Raw genomic sequence first — 14,630 nt, 5'->3', positions numbered from 1 at the left:
AAAAATCGGTTTTATTAGTATAAGAAATCCAATAAAATGTTCTCATGAAAACGCTGTAAACCGAAATTAAAGCATACAATGAACAAAAGATACAATGAATATTTAAAATTACTTCCATTCAAGATTTAATCCTCAGAATTGTTTTTCCATCAGAAAAATCTCTACAATTTTGGGATTTTCAACTTTGGCGTCGAATTCCAAAGACATGGGCAATGGTTCACAATGGGGACTATTTTTTAGGAATGCCTTGATGTATTGAGAGTAGGTCCTACCGAAAATAATAAAGGTTGGTCCAATTATATAGGCCACGTAATTCAAAATGTCGACAAACATCGGTTTTTTGTATTTTTAGCTATACCGCGGAACCTGTAGGTGATGGAAAATAATTTTGTATGGGACTTTTACTCAGGAGCACCCAAATATCATGGAAAACTTGAAATGGTTCGTGGAAATTTTTGGCTGTGTACCTGTGTAATTATACAAATATTACAATTTTATATTTTAGAAAAAGTTATATTTGTTAACTATATTTTTAATTTACATACATTAAGAAGCGAAAAATAGTATATTTCAAAGATAATTTTATTAAAGCAAATTTAGTTCTTTAAAGGTAAACCACCATCCAGTAAAAGCTTCCCCGAACGCATCGTCCTTCCAATTCAAAACCTTAACTGTTATCCTTGCTGGGACTGTCGCTTGCCGAGAACTCAGTGTCATTGGAATTGCTAAAGTGGCTCCTGGCAGCTGCCACGGACTTCGGTGGGACGTTGAACAGTGGGTGGGTGGGCAGTAGCTCGTTAATGGTGTCGCCCAGGACCTGCGGGCTGTTGGCGCACTCCGAGTGCTGGGCAATGGAGACGCCACTGAGGGTATAGCACGTGTGGTAGAGATCTTGCGGTCTGAAAATACAGCGATAATTTAACTAAACAGAATCTAAAATCAACCGAAAATCCCTTACTTTCCGGGCTTGTCGATAAGCCCGCCGTTTTGCTTCTGACAGCAGAGCAGGATGTACTCCTGCAGGGCCTCCACATCGAACAGGGTGTGCTCCATCTGCTTGTCGACGCCCGATAGCGTGGCCTGTGTGATGGGTATGGTGGCGCCCACCCAGAAGGAGTAGCAGCCATCGACCAGCTTGTTGGTCCTCCCCTGGAAGCCTCCTTCGTAGGTCATCTGGCGGCGCAGTGTCCACTTCAGCAGGGCCTGCCTGTCGCACTTCTCCGCCTCGTTAAGCAGTGCCAGTCCGGCGATACCGCAAAAGGTGTACCCACCATGTGCCTCCAGGTCAGGGGCTCCGCCAAATCCGCCCTCGTACGTCTGACACTGGGCTATCCAATCGCCGGTGCCGGCAAACAGCTCCTTTATCACCGGCTCCGGAAGATTCAGCAGCTTGGCGCAGGAGATGGCACAGTAGGCGCCGCGCACATCCGTCTCCCCGTCCACATGGAGACGGAAAGATCCGTCCGCTTCGCGTACGCTGAACAGAAACTGGACGAGAGTAGGGCGATCGATGGCGCGGTAGGCCTGCTCGGTTCCAATGATGCACAGGCTGTTGACAGCCGCATAGGTGGGCGCCAGGTGGGCATACTGTCCGGGTCCTCCTCCAAAGCCTCCCGTGGGCGCACGGCAGCTAAGGATCAGAGAAGGTTTACTAGGACCAGCCATGGGTAGACCCATTAAACACTTACTTGCCAAGGAACTGCACCACATGGTCCAAGGTCTGGTCGTCGAAATTGAAGCTGAGCAACTGCGCCGCCTGCAGGATCCAGTAGACGCACCACGGACGACTGCTGTCCAGGCACTCGTAGTTGGAGGGCAGTCGCCGGAGCATCGCGTCCAGGTAGTACTGGTGCTCCAGCCGGAAGATCTGGGTGAGGCGCGGGTGGGTGAATATCAGCTGCTCGAAGCGGTCGAAGCACTTCTCCACCGAGGCCTCCGTCTTTTGCTGCAAGTATCCATCGATATACTTAGGTTCTTATCTTTAACGCTGACCGACTTTCCGGCATTACTCACCTGCTCGCGGGACGTGGTCGTGGACTCCTTCTCGTCGTCGAACATTTCGCTCTTCAGGCGCTGGAAGTTGCGGAACAGCAGCTCCTCCTCGGGTCCCATTTTAGCGCTTAATATTGGGCTAAATTAAATTAAATAAACAAAAAATGATTCGCCGAATAGGAATTTCTTGAGAGCACTGAGAAATTTCGTTTTACAACACTGTTATTTGTTTAATAAGGGTATTCCTTACCAAATTGACTATACCATTTTGTTTCGGATTTGAATCCGAAAATAATGAAAGTTGATTTGTTTTGGGATTTTTTTCTTCAAAATAATTTTATTTTTAGACCAATTTCTTCTATACCCCATGGTCCTTCCATGTGTACTTTTTTAGAAACATATTAAATCAAGTATGTAATTATTTCTAATAATTTATTGACATTTAATTAACGATGGGACATTAGACTCTCGGTGGTAACAAGAGTGTAGGTGCTGGCTTGGGAACTGGAATCATTTATCAAAGATTGAGCTGCCTCGTCACAAGTCCAAACGGTATACAGTTCCATAAACGCATAAACGGCAAGGCACACCAGAAAATAGGCCGTTAGAGTAGCAAAAATCTGAAACACAATTAGCAATGAGATCTGCATCAGTCGCCAAATATGAATTTACACTGTTCGTTCACCGACATCACGAACTCACAATGACACTTCCCCTAAGGATCAGCATCAGCCAACCTCTGAAGTCCAGTTTGCTAATCCAGTTTAAGAGGGGTTCCGATCCAGATGGTACATTTTGGGGACTTGGTTCTCCTGCGGCATTGATTTCCCCGCCTTCTCCCCAGCTATCGGATCTTAAGGGCAGATACCAATCGTAATACAGCTGCGTCAGCATCGGCACCTCAAAAGGTGACTTTTTCTCAAGTTTCTTTTCATTTTCAGGATCTTTTGAGGCTTGGGATTGGGCATCCTTTAGGTGCTGAAAACATTCATTGAAATCCGCCAAGGTAAGTTTCCGGCTCTTTTCGCACTCCTCCGGCATCGTGGGATTAGCTAAATGGCGCAATGGGACTTCAAGTTTTCTGTTCTTTTTCTTGAGCGTTGGTGTTATATCGGGTTTCGGTTCTTCCTGCTGTTGCTAGAATTAGAAACAATTTCTTATCTTTGAAGATAAAATAAATCTGATATATTAAACACAGTTCTTAACAAAATAAAAAAAAAATTTAATGGAACACTCAAATCGTGTTGCCATAGGCCCCGGCGAGATTCGAACTCACGATCTCCTGTTTACTAGACAGGCGCTTTAACCAACTAAGCCACGGCGCCACATGGTCACGCATGTGACTAAAGTTCAGTGAACTGCGTCCTCTGCAACCAATTATACATATGAACGCACTGCTTGTTACACTGCCTTATCGATTTCTTTTAAAGCAGTGTATAGCAGTGCATGCTAAACACAGTAGATGGCGCTAGTTAAAATCTAGTTGATGAAACTCACCGGTAGAGGCCCTCGCAGATCCAAGAAATTAGAGTCGAACTTCCCCTTATTGATCAGTTCGAGTTCCTCCAAGGACACAAAGTTTCCAGGATCGACGCCCTCATTGCTGAAAATGTCGTAGTACTCCCCGGGTCCCGAGCAGTCGGAAACCTGTTCACATTGTTCGGTTTCCGAGTTGAAGAAGCTGCGCTGGCCAAAGTATCGTTCCTCGCAATTAAGCGGCGTGCAGTTCCGGAAATAATCCTTGTCCCAGTTGCGACAGTCCGTGAAATCCTTTCGCCGACGCAGCTTGTTGCCATTCGGATCGAGGGTTTCGAAGCGGGTGTCGAAGTGGAGAACTTGCCTTGCCGTCGCCACCGCCTCCTTTTCGTGGGCACTCGTGGCGGTGATCAAAATGGGGCAACTGCCCACCCGGTTGTACAGGGACTATGGATATTCAGGATTAAATAAGGGGTTAACTTATACAAAAAATAAAAACTGATCTGCATGTTCAAAGCACTGTTCAAAATAAATAAACAATCGAAATATTTAAGCGCAACCCATTTTTAATAAGGCAAATGTAAACTGTTTGCAGTTTCAAATAAAACTTTTTTCTAGAATATTCGGAATATTCAATTATAAGAAAATAAAACACAAAATAAAAACCTTAAGTCAAGGTATAACATAAACTGAGTGTTTGTTTTTTTGCGGGGATATTAAATAAAAGTTATGTGAGTCCTCTTTTAACGTATATAAACAAAATCAGTAAAATTGGTTAAAAAAATAAATATATGTCCCAGTAGGCCTTTAAAAATAAATAATATAAAATAATTATGATCCCTGGTTTTTAGGTAACATTAAATTTCATATTTTGTAATCTATTGGAATTAATAAACATTCGACTAACCACAGTGGGCCATACAAGTGATACAGTTTCACTCTTGCCTGGTTCGATAGCCCCGAAATCACCGCCGAATATTCGTCCCATCGAGTGCACCTGCTCTCCTTCGGTTGTGTTTACGGTGCATTCCCCATTCGAGACGACTGTGAAGTCCATCGTTTCCCTTCGATCACTTCTGATGCGGTTGGTGACAGTCAGATCTGTGAGGACTAGTCAGAGCGATGAACCATTCGAGCTCAAAAGAGGACCTCACCAAAGATCAAGCCAATGTCCTTTTCGTGGGGCACTCGCACTATGACCTTTGTGGCACACAGGCTTCCGTCGGCGCTTCGTCTGTTGAGCAAAACGAAGCAAACCAACAGGTATTGTAACATTTTCTGACTGACTTTCCTCGGTTACTACAATATTACCATCTCCATCTATTTTTCGGTTACCATTTCTTTTAGAATGTCAGTGAGTTTACTTTGAATAAAAAGCACACTTTCACAATTTGCTGGTCAGCGCGAAAAATTTCGTGGCCAGACCCTGGATCAATTTTACAATTCCCCAGCTAACCCCTTTGCCCATCAAAAATTCCTCGAATACTACAACCCTTGAGTGCCCTTCTCCACTTACCCCAGCGAAGGGGCTCGTCACGATCGGGATCCTTAATGGGTTGTTGTTTAATTAAGTGTAATTTTAGTGGCTGGCAACCCCTAAGACATGGGTCCTGGTCATATCCTTGCCATATCCTGGCTTATATTTCGCTGTATCCATGGCCACGTTTACTGCATCCATTGCAATTTATGTTTTAATCATCAAATGCGACCCAATTAATCAACGTTGCTGGCCTTAATTTATGCGGCGGAACAGTGTTTTGAAGTAACCCGACGCGACATCGCACGACAGGTGACATTTTGCGATAGGGAGAGCTGAATGCTGAATGCTGAATACCGAATGCAATGCATATTCATAGCGGCCCAGTCGTAATTTATGCCGAAACTCAAAACTAATTTGACAGGAAATAATTAATTTGGCATCGAAAGAGTCCCAAAATAAAAGTGCTGCCAGCCCAGTGCCAATTAAAATTATTTCGCTTTCATTACCCAATGGAGAGGCTGTAATAAAAGTCTTACCCGAAACCGAAAAAAAAAGAAAAACCAAGAAACCCCAGGCTCACAGCGCAGCTTCCAATCCCAGAGACAAAGACAGCAAAATAAAAGGCAAAAACTAAGCATACAAAAAAAAGTTTAAATAATGAAATCACTTCGCACCATCTCGAAATTGCTCATTAACATTTTGTGTTTGCGATATCAACTTGTGAAAATCACAGGGCCCAGCAGTCTGGAGTCCGGACTCCAGGCCGGGCCAAAACCAAGCCAAGCTCCAAGACCCAGAGACCGGGCCTGCATTTGGGAGACCCAGACTCCGAGGCAGCAGCAGCTACTTGGCTTTTATTTATTATGCCATGTTGTTGTTGTCGCCGCTGAGCTGTTGCAGTTGCTGTTTTTGCGAAGCTGACTCTTATTAGTTGGGTCAGTCCGTCTTACTTTTTCTGTTTCAGTCTTTTTTCGCCGTGGAGGAGGTGTGAAATCTGTCGAAATCCCCGCTGGACTCTCCTCTGGTTGGAGATCCGCGCTGGACTGCTGGTTTCGTCGGCGGGTCGTGATTTGTCTGCAGAAGACACAAACAACTCCTCGGACCTCAGCAATTTTTCTAAAGGTCGTTTGCTTTACCTTTACATTTGCCTTTACTCAATGAAATTGGCTCAGCTTCCAACGACACAGGGGGAAAAAATAGGGACAGTGTAATAAAAGGATCTAAATAAGTATTAAAACGTTATTATTAAAATTGATCTTCAAAATAAAAATCGGAAATGAGTTTATCTGCTTTTAAAATATTGTAATGTAACTTTAATATTTTAAAATAACCTTTTTTTCTCATTTTATTTTACTATAAACCAACGCTGCGTATTCTTATTTTTCTCCCTTATTCATTTAAAACCTACCCATATTTTCTCCCGGTGCATCACACATCCCAGCAGCCAGAACTGCAGTCAAAGTCAGAGATAAGACGACTGGTTGACTGGGTGTATTTCAGTAGCCATTCGATTTATGTTAAATAAGCTGAACGCAAGCTCTGTTTGTTGTAAAATACCAATTGCCAGGCTCATCCGCGCGGAGGAACAGAGACGGATGGAGTTTTAAGAGGGAGTGGGAGAGAGATTCCTCTGTGATTCACGTTTCTGCATCATTCCATTTTTTTGGTCCTTTTCTTTTTGGATTGGATTTTTTCCTTACTCCATGTGTCGTTGTCGCTGGTGTTGCTGGTGGTGTTTGTGTTGTTGTCGTTGGACTGCATCAGATTTCTTAATTTAATTGGCTTTATGCAAGAGGTTCTCTTGGCTGGTTGGGGAGAACTTTATAGACAAACTGTCTGCAGGTCCTGCTCCTCCTCCTCCTCCTTATTCCTCCTCCTTCAGGCCATCTCCAATCTGCAGGCCAGAAAAAATCGTGGGAATCGTCTATCTGGGCGCGTGTGGACTTCGCTGCAAATGCAAAACAGCTTAACCCAATTTTTTGTTTCTTTGGCTCAACACAGTAAAAAGAAAATCAATAAGAAACAAAAGAAAATGCTGCACGTAATTGTAAGTTATGAGCAGCAGCCGCCGCAGTAACACAGCAAAAACAACAACTGGCCAGAATAAAATGAAAATCGTTGAGGTTTTCCATCATCGCGTGCAGGTTGGCAGCGTTTTAGGAACAATTGCAGCCCATTTAAGCATAAATGCAAGCAAAAAGTCCGCGTTCCGCACTCAAAAAAACGCTTATCTGACAAATCAAAAAAATAAATAATAGGAGTTTAATAAGAAATCACTATGGACGGCAGTCCATGTAGTGACGAAGCGCACCAGGAGAGTGTGCGAAGGCGACTACTATTATATAGCCGCAAAATTGAAAATCTGCTGTGATAGTCCGATCGTAATGAGTAATACACCAATCGAAAGGTATTGCAAAAACTTAAAGGATTGCATACCAAGACTTTAAGAAAATCAATTGGCTTGGGAGAGAGAGCGGTGAAAGTGAAAAAGTGAAAATTTCGAAATTTGGAGCTGTTGGGGCCGGTGGGGATAAATGCCCCATCGCAATGTTTTAGTTGTATTCCTTTTGAAAATACCCGTCGAATGAGGGGTCATTTGTCAAAATCCGACTCTCCGTTCAAAAGTTATAGCCAAAATAAGATTTTCTTCTTCTTTCCAAAATGAAAATTTAGTTCTGTTTGTCAGTTTGTCCACTTGTCCACTTGTCCACTTGTCCACTTGTCCGCTTGTCCACTTGTCCACTTGTCCACTTGTCCAAAATATGTTTTTTAAGTTCTGAAAATTTGATATGACGTTCATCACATCGATATAAAAAACTTTTGTTCTACCACTTTTGGAAAAACCCGCTAGTTTAGCGGGAAAACAGCTATAAATAGCTAAAACTCGGAAAGCCGTAACTTCTATACTACTAAAGCTACAGACTTGTGCTGCATCTCGTTTGAAAGGTATTTTTAAATGCTATAAACACCTTTTATATGCAATTTGTGTAAATGTAATAGTTAAAAAGATATGAACAAAAGAAAATTTGTTTAAACTTTTTTTTTAGCTTTTTTTTAATTTTCTCAAAAACGGCTCTAACGATTTTCCTTACAACTTTAAACTGTATAGCCCTTGAGATTCCTTAAATTTTGGTATATAACACATTACTGTAAAAAGTCACGTTTAAAAGTTATTTTTATACGAAAATAGCCACTTTTGCCAGCTTGAGTAGTGAATTTTGTGGGAGGGTATCCGAACTGTATTTTAGGGTCATGGAATCAGTAAATTTGCACTTAAGAGTTCCATATAGGAATCTTTTGTTCTACGACTTTTGGAAAAAGCCGCTACTTTAGCGGGAAAAAGCTAAAAATAGCTAAATTTCGTTAGTTTTTTAAGATCTACACTACTAAAGGTACAGACATGTGCTATACCTCGTTTAAAAGGTATTTTGAAATACTTCAACGCCTTTTTAACTGGATTTGTTAAAATACAATAGTTTAAAAATTATGATTTATGACCAATTTAAATTTAAATGTTTATATTAGCACCTATGAGAGCAAAAGTAAACAAAAAAAAACTTCTGATATCAAATAAAAACACCTCTTAACGAGGTAAAAAACTAGTGACGATCGCACCTTCAACATACAAAAGTTCTGATATCAACATTTGTGACGAAAAATTATTACACTCGTCATTAAATAGACTTTCTAATATTTTCTCATTCGGCACGCTGCAATAGAAAATGCGTGTGAAGGGAAAAAGACCGGAATAGTTTGCTAGGGCGGGCCGAATGAGAAAATATTAGAAAGTCTATTTAATGACGAGTGTAATAATTTTTCGTCACAAATGTTGATATCAGAACTTTTGTATGTTGAAGGTGCGATCGTCACTAGTTTTTTACCTCGTTAAGAGGTGTTTTTATTTGATATATTTTAATTAAATTTCAGTATTAAGCGGAAGTTTTATGTAGGTTTGAATCAATATAATTACTTAATATTAAATATTTCTGGCTATATTTTTTATTTATTCGATTTGCAAAATGTTCGCTACTCATTATTTAAAAAATGTTCCGTCTCAATTGCCTATTTTCTTTACAGTCCTGTATAATTTGGAAACGCCTTCTAAGATATGCACATAAATTGTTTCTTATTTTTTCAATTTATTTTTTATTTTGAGTGCGGTGCTACTGGTGTATTAGTACGTCATTCGTATCGATGTAACCGGCTGTGAGAGTGTGTGCGACACTTAATCATCAGCGTGAAATGAAGAAAAAGAAATGCCCCAGTCGAGGCCAACTGTGCACTTGGCTCTTCTTCCCTCGCTCCCGAGAGTGTACATATATAATTAAGCCATAAATTCTGTTTTTATGATTTTCCACAAAGTTATGAATTTATGGCAGCCAACAAAGCACTCAAACGCAGACACACACAAACAACAATTTGCGGCAAAAACGGAAGTGAATTTAAATGCGCGCGCATGCGAAATGGAAGCAGTTCCCCGCCAACCTTCCCACTAAGAAAATAAAAACGAAAAAAACCCACCAGAGTTCCCGATGAGAAGACCAATCGTAGTTGGTCCGGCCATGTTTGCCCATAAATGTGTCGAGCACTTTGCCCAGACCTCGTAAATTTAACGCTTTTAAGTTTTATTTCTCTCGCTTTTTTCGCCATAGCCTATACGCCTCGCTCTCCATTTCGTTGATGGATGTTGGCCGAGGGGCCCAATAAAATTTAAATATTTATTGTACTCTATATTTTGTAGCCATGCAAATTTTGACCAGGGTCCTACAATTTATATAGAACAAGAAGCTCGGAGGGTGTCCATTTTAGTTGGCAATTCGGCTACAAAATGTACATACACCGAATTTGCGGCATTAATTGCATAAAATTGCGCCCTGTCCCGGGATATAATATCCCTCGACTGAGCAGTGGTACTCCTCACTGGGTCAATTAGCATAATCGCTCTTGAAATTGCAACCCGAACTTAACGTCCAACTCCTCGAGGCGCTGCAACTGACGCGTATCTTCAACTGGCTAATCGCCCTCGATGCCATCGATCGTCGGGGTTGTCAAGATCGCCGGTACTTGGGGGCCTCTCGAAATGCGCAAAAAAATTAATACAATAATTACGGTAATTACGCGAAATGCTCATAACTGCCTGTGTCATGGCTGCTTCCTAATGCGAAAATAACGTTATTAATTTCGAGCGCCCCTCGTTGTAACGTCCACTTGATCTAGGCAGAGTTACCAAGTCAAAAGTCACCCCTGTGGGGTTATACACTAAATAGTACTTTGCAAATATTGAACTACTTTTAATACCCTATCTTAAAAAAACACGTAATTTAATTTTGATTTGGGTAATTCTAAATTAACTTATTTTTATATGCACCAAAAAACAATGATACGATATGATGATCAAATTGATGAAGTTCAGTGTCGATTCTATATTTTACATGTTCGTTTTAAATATTTTTTGCTCTTGCCCATAGTATTTTTAGACTCTACATCGCTCTTGTTTGAAAAATAATACGAAATTGATCCTTACTTATTTTGTTTTTATTTTTAAACTATATATTTAGTAAGCTCAATTTCTGTAGAGTGTAATCAAGTCTTCTTAAGCCAATTGCTTGATGCGAGTATCCTTCCAAAGTATCCTTTTCAAGAGGACCCTGGACAGGAGTATTCAAAATGACTTGTCACTAGCGCGGCGTGCGCTAAATGGGCAGGTGCAATTGAGACCGGCGACAGGGAGACGCGGCTCCTTGGCCGAGCGATGTTCTTGTTTTCATAAAATTGCAATATTAATGCGGAAAATCTTTGGGAAAAGGGGCAGTGGCAAGGAGCAGGGACAAGGTGTGCAGCAGGCCATCATTTGGTGCACCTCGGCGTGTTTCAGTGTTTTTTTTCTTCTGTTTTTTTGTTGCCCTGAAAGCCGCTCCACATGCTTGACATTGATGCAATTTCGTTTGCCGGCAGCTGACTGTAAGTAATCCCCCTCCTGGCCGTCATATCCGCACTTAGTCGCAGCAATTAAACGAGATTAAATCGCCGGTGCAAAGCTGCTCCATGTGGAAATACCAGAGCAGCTACCTCCGCTTCGGTGTCCATGTGGCCATGTCCATATTCATGCCCAGCTCGAGGCGCAATTATATTTGAAAATGCAATAAAATATGGCTAGAGCAGCCCCAATGCGCAGCTTGATTTGCATAAATATTTTTTTGTTGCACAAAGAACCAGCGAACAATTTCATTGTTGCCACTCACTTGGGACTCGAGCTCAAGACCAAAAGATGGGGAATTGTGGGGCATAAATTAAACCCATGGCGGGGCAAGGAGTTTAGGAGAAAAAGTGCTTATCTCGGAGGCGAAATTAGCTGATAATATGCAAAACACGCCGCCAAATTGCAGCCTGAGCCAAATTTCAAATTGTTACCCTGCGCAAATAAACACGAGCATGCCACAAGCAGTGGAACCCATTTAAAACCCATTCCGCACCGAAAAGGCATCTGTAGTTCCTTACCCTAAGATGAAGTTCTTGGTTAAGGGTTTGCAATTAAATCATTCTCAGGTGCTTTACTTCTTCAGTACGGAAATTATCGGTGCTCATTGGCTTTCATAGGCAGCTATTACTGTGCTTGCCCCAAATATCCTTGGGTTCCTGAATAATTATACCACTCGTATGAGCAAATGAATTTTGGATTTGCCCAGGTTTTATGACGTAAATAATGTAATAATAAAAAGGCCCATGGAAAAACATATGCACGGAGGTGTGCATAAATTCCGTTGACTTCATGTGAGATCAGCATTGGTAATTTTATTTCTCGCAGCTTGAGCGATGTTGTAAACTCACGTAAAGGTGTTTCAAAAGTCGATCCATTCGAAAAAAGAAAAAATCTAACAGCTCAAAAATGATTTTCAATAATCCTTGCGAACATAAATTTTTAAAAAAATACATTGATTACCTTTTGCATTGACATCCTAAAAAATAAACCTCGTATTAGTTTTTAATTTTTCCGCAAATAATTTTTTCCTTTTTACATTCATACAATAATAATATAAATGTTGATATTTTTAGATTAGCATGGACTATATATAATACTTGATACAGTGTGTGACGTTATCAACGTTTCCAAGTTGGCAAAATTATTGTGATTGAATTTTTGTCTTGTGTAAATTATCTACTTCCTCTGATTTCTCTCTTATCGTCACCCACTTCGCTGTCGTTTGAAAATGCCTTGGCAAAATTTAATTATTTTAAGTGAAAATCATTTGAAATGTTCTTCGAAGACTTCTTAAGATATGAAACCTCATAAAGATCATTAAAATGTTGGAAGATATATGGGCGCCGTGGCTTAGTTGGTTAAAGCGCCTGTCTAGTAAACAGGAGATCGTGAGTTCGAATCTCGCCGGGGCCTTTCACATTCGGTGAATATTTTTTTTATCCTCATCGTAAGACTCCAACCCTCATTCTCGATTTATAAATTTTTTCCATCGCAACCCATTGTAAGCTTTTAAGCGGTTACAAATTGTCTCATTTAAACATTGAAACGCTTCTGATTTCACAATTGCAACGTCAATGGCAATTTGCTGTGTTGTCAGTTTGTGGAATTGAGATTCTAATGAGTTGATTGAAGGCTGTAAGAGCAGATTGCAGTGGAGCCGAGGTCCAAGCCTGGATCTCCCAGGCTATTTGATTAGTAGACCCCAACCGACCAGAATTCACTCCGGCAAAAGGCAAACTGCAACTGGAAACTGCAAACAGAAAACGGCAAACAGAAAACGGCAGCGGCGGCAAATGTCCATCAAATGTCACGATCTGCTGCCTGTGCAGATCAATCGGTCGATCAATCGATCCATCGATCGCTCTGGGTAGGATAATTACCCGGATCACGCAACTGGAATGGAGTGGTGCGATTTCAGTCGTCTAGCCTAGAAGCGTTGGGTGACCTTGCAACCGCATTTCCCACCCCGCCCCCGGAGGAATTGGTATTGGTATTGGAATTGAAATTGGAATTGGCCACTTGGCCAGCTGTTTGTCGATCCTTCCGTCCATATCCCTGGTCTGGTCCTCTCGTCAGTGTCAAAGGGCGTCGCTTATCCGGGATTAACTTTCCACGTTTCCAGCACATGGTCGAGAGGATCAAGTGCACTAAAGAAAATTCGGGACCCATATAATCAAGAAAAAAACTTTTTTGAATTGAATATTTTGTCTATAAGTCTTTTGGAAAAAAATATTCTTGAAATTAATACCGAATTGGTTTTTTGGAAACAAATAAAGTAAATAAAGTTATATAGAGTTACCACATTAAAAACGATTAGCGGGTCCGAGTTCAATTCCACCAGGTATTTTAACATTATATAATTTTTTTTCGTAAATTGCATTGTATTCCCCAACCAATTTTTGTGAAAACTATATTATTTGTAACAGTGTTTGAGGCGGAAGCACCTTGAGGGGCTTAACATGTGCATCTCTCGGATGCGAAGATACATTGACAGGTTTGGGCCGCAGAAATTATGTTGCCAGCGATCTGAGCGAAGTCTCCTGCCGATGTCGGCAATTATTTATTATCCTGTGTGTGCCCGCAGCCATTGCCACTCTTGTCCTTTTCCCTACCCCCCTTCGAACCCCTCTAACCCCTTTTGGGCCACCCCCTTCTGTCGTTCAAAATCACTGCCGCCACTTCGTCGTCGTCGCCATTTAAGTTTGCTCTTTGGTTTTGGTTTTTTTTCTTTTCCCTCCACTTTTGTGTTTCATAAATTTTCGTGGTTGATTTTTTCCCATTGCCCTTGTTGTTTTTGTTGCTCTGGGCGACGCCTTGCCTTTGTTGCTATTGTTGTTGCTGCCACCGCCTGCTGTGACTGAGATTCCTTGCCTCCGCGCGAGCGAGATGGCCATACGGCCGAGAGCGAGATGGAAGCGAGAGCAGAGGTGTCTCCACCCATATTCCAGATTCCAGTGGCTCACTTCCACTCGCTGGGGATTTGAGTGGCAAATTGAGTGGGACTACGACTGCAGCAGTCAGTGGGTCTCTCATTCGAGGCATTTGATTTTTCGGCCGGATAACATGCGAATGAATGGTTCCAATAGATAAGAGATAAAGTGTCGCGATTGCGGTGATTTAATAGTTCAATTATAGCACTGAAATCGGAGAATAATAAAACTACATTAATCTGCGATGTTTGTCATTTTTTAACCACTTTTTCAATAAATAATAATTATCACGATTAACAGAAAAAAATATATTGGACAAGATTACTGATTAGAATTTTGATTTCAAAACAAAATTTTTATGAAAAATTGTATATTTCGATCTATTTATTTAAATGGTTGATAGCTTTGGTTTATCAAAACATTTCCTAAAAAGTTTCCAATGAATTTTTACCCAACGTATATACTTAAAGTAAAGACCTCAAATTACTTTTGATTTCACGAGTCCCAAGACAAAACTTAAGAATCCCCCCTACTGAACCCTAACAAAATAATGGGAAAAACTTAGGAACCTATCCCATATTATCTTCACTCTTCTGTTTACCTTTCAGCGCTATCGCATCACATAACATACGCGGCGACCTGCCCCCATTTATTTTCATATAACAGCTCCATAATTTTCTTAATGAACGATTTTCTGTGTGAAGGTTGCCATTGTCATTGCGTCGCATTGTAAAGGGGTCATCGGGGGCTTGGGAAGTGGCGGTGGGGGCTT

At 41.2% G+C, this 14,630-nt stretch overlaps 2 protein-coding genes and 2 non-coding genes across 9 annotated transcripts; 1 reads left to right on the top strand and 3 right to left on the bottom strand.

Annotated features, from left to right (window-relative positions):
• Window positions 1-564: 564 nt before the first annotated feature.
• On the bottom strand, window positions 565-2,210 carry Fntb (Farnesyl transferase beta subunit). The gene is made up of 4 exons (XM_017148963.3): window positions 2,014-2,210; window positions 1,689-1,945; window positions 959-1,630; window positions 565-899 (listed from the first exon to the last, which is right to left on the bottom strand). Exons 1-4 carry the CDS (start codon window positions 2,110-2,112, stop codon window positions 668-670), a joined length of 1,260 nt encoding a protein of 419 aa, XP_017004452.2. The 5' UTR covers window positions 2,113-2,210; the 3' UTR covers window positions 565-667.
• Window positions 2,211-2,411: 201 nt separating this feature from the next.
• LOC108062374 (uncharacterized) lies at window positions 2,412-4,834 on the bottom strand. Of its 6 annotated transcripts, XM_070217743.1 has the most exons (6): window positions 4,780-4,797; window positions 4,623-4,702; window positions 4,376-4,569; window positions 3,490-3,915; window positions 2,695-3,129; window positions 2,412-2,636 (listed from the first exon to the last, which is right to left on the bottom strand). In XM_070217743.1, the coding sequence occupies exons 3-6, from the start codon at window positions 4,523-4,525 to the stop codon at window positions 2,439-2,441; spliced, it is 1,209 nt and encodes a 402-aa protein (XP_070073844.1). In that variant the 5' UTR covers window positions 4,526-4,569; window positions 4,623-4,702; window positions 4,780-4,797; the 3' UTR covers window positions 2,412-2,438. The 6 variants fall into 6 exon arrangements, with proteins under 6 accessions (XP_070073844.1, XP_017004501.2, XP_070073842.1 ...); XM_017149012.3 differs by having other exon boundaries at window positions 2,695-3,123; window positions 4,623-4,834; XM_070217741.1 differs by having other exon boundaries at window positions 4,623-4,832.
• Window positions 3,244-3,317, bottom strand: TRNAT-AGU (transfer RNA threonine (anticodon AGU)). The gene has a single exon. It is a non-coding gene; the product is annotated as a tRNA-Thr (tRNA).
• Window positions 4,835-12,267: 7,433 nt separating the features above from the next.
• On the top strand, window positions 12,268-12,341 carry TRNAT-AGU (transfer RNA threonine (anticodon AGU)). Its single transcript has one exon. It is a non-coding gene; the product is annotated as a tRNA-Thr (tRNA).
• Window positions 12,342-14,630: the final 2,289 nt, after the last annotated feature.

This window comes from Drosophila takahashii, chromosome 3R, assembly GCF_030179915.1.
Source record: "Drosophila takahashii strain IR98-3 E-12201 chromosome 3R, DtakHiC1v2, whole genome shotgun sequence".
Taxonomy (NCBI): domain Eukaryota; kingdom Metazoa; phylum Arthropoda; class Insecta; order Diptera; family Drosophilidae; genus Drosophila; species Drosophila takahashii.
Note: the sequence above shows the minus strand (reverse complement) of the source record. Positions and strands in the feature narration are given on the sequence as shown.

Excerpts from the sequence above, each read along its gene's own strand:
- LOC108062374 (XM_070217741.1), bottom strand. The coding sequence starts at position 4,743 with ATGTTACAATACCTGTTGGTTTGCTTCGTTTTGCTCAACAGACGAAGC. Across the intron at positions 3,916-4,375 it reads CACTTGTATGGCCCACTGTG|TCCCTGTACAACCGGGTGGG; the intron begins GTTAGTCGAATG and ends GAATATCCATAG. Across the intron at positions 3,130-3,489 it reads ATCTGCGAGGGCCTCTACCG|CAACAGCAGGAAGAACCGAA; the intron begins GTGAGTTTCATC and ends TTCTAATTCTAG.
- Fntb (XM_017148963.3), bottom strand. The coding sequence starts at position 2,112 with ATGGGACCCGAGGAGGAGCTGCTGTTCCGCAACTTCCAGCGCCTGAAG. Across the intron at positions 1,946-2,013 it reads CGACCACGTCCCGCGAGCAG|CAAAAGACGGAGGCCTCGGT; the intron begins GTGAGTAATGCC and ends GGATACTTGCAG. Across the intron at positions 1,631-1,688 it reads GTGGTGCAGTTCCTTGGCAA|CTGCCGTGCGCCCACGGGAG; the intron begins GTAAGTGTTTAA and ends TCTGATCCTTAG.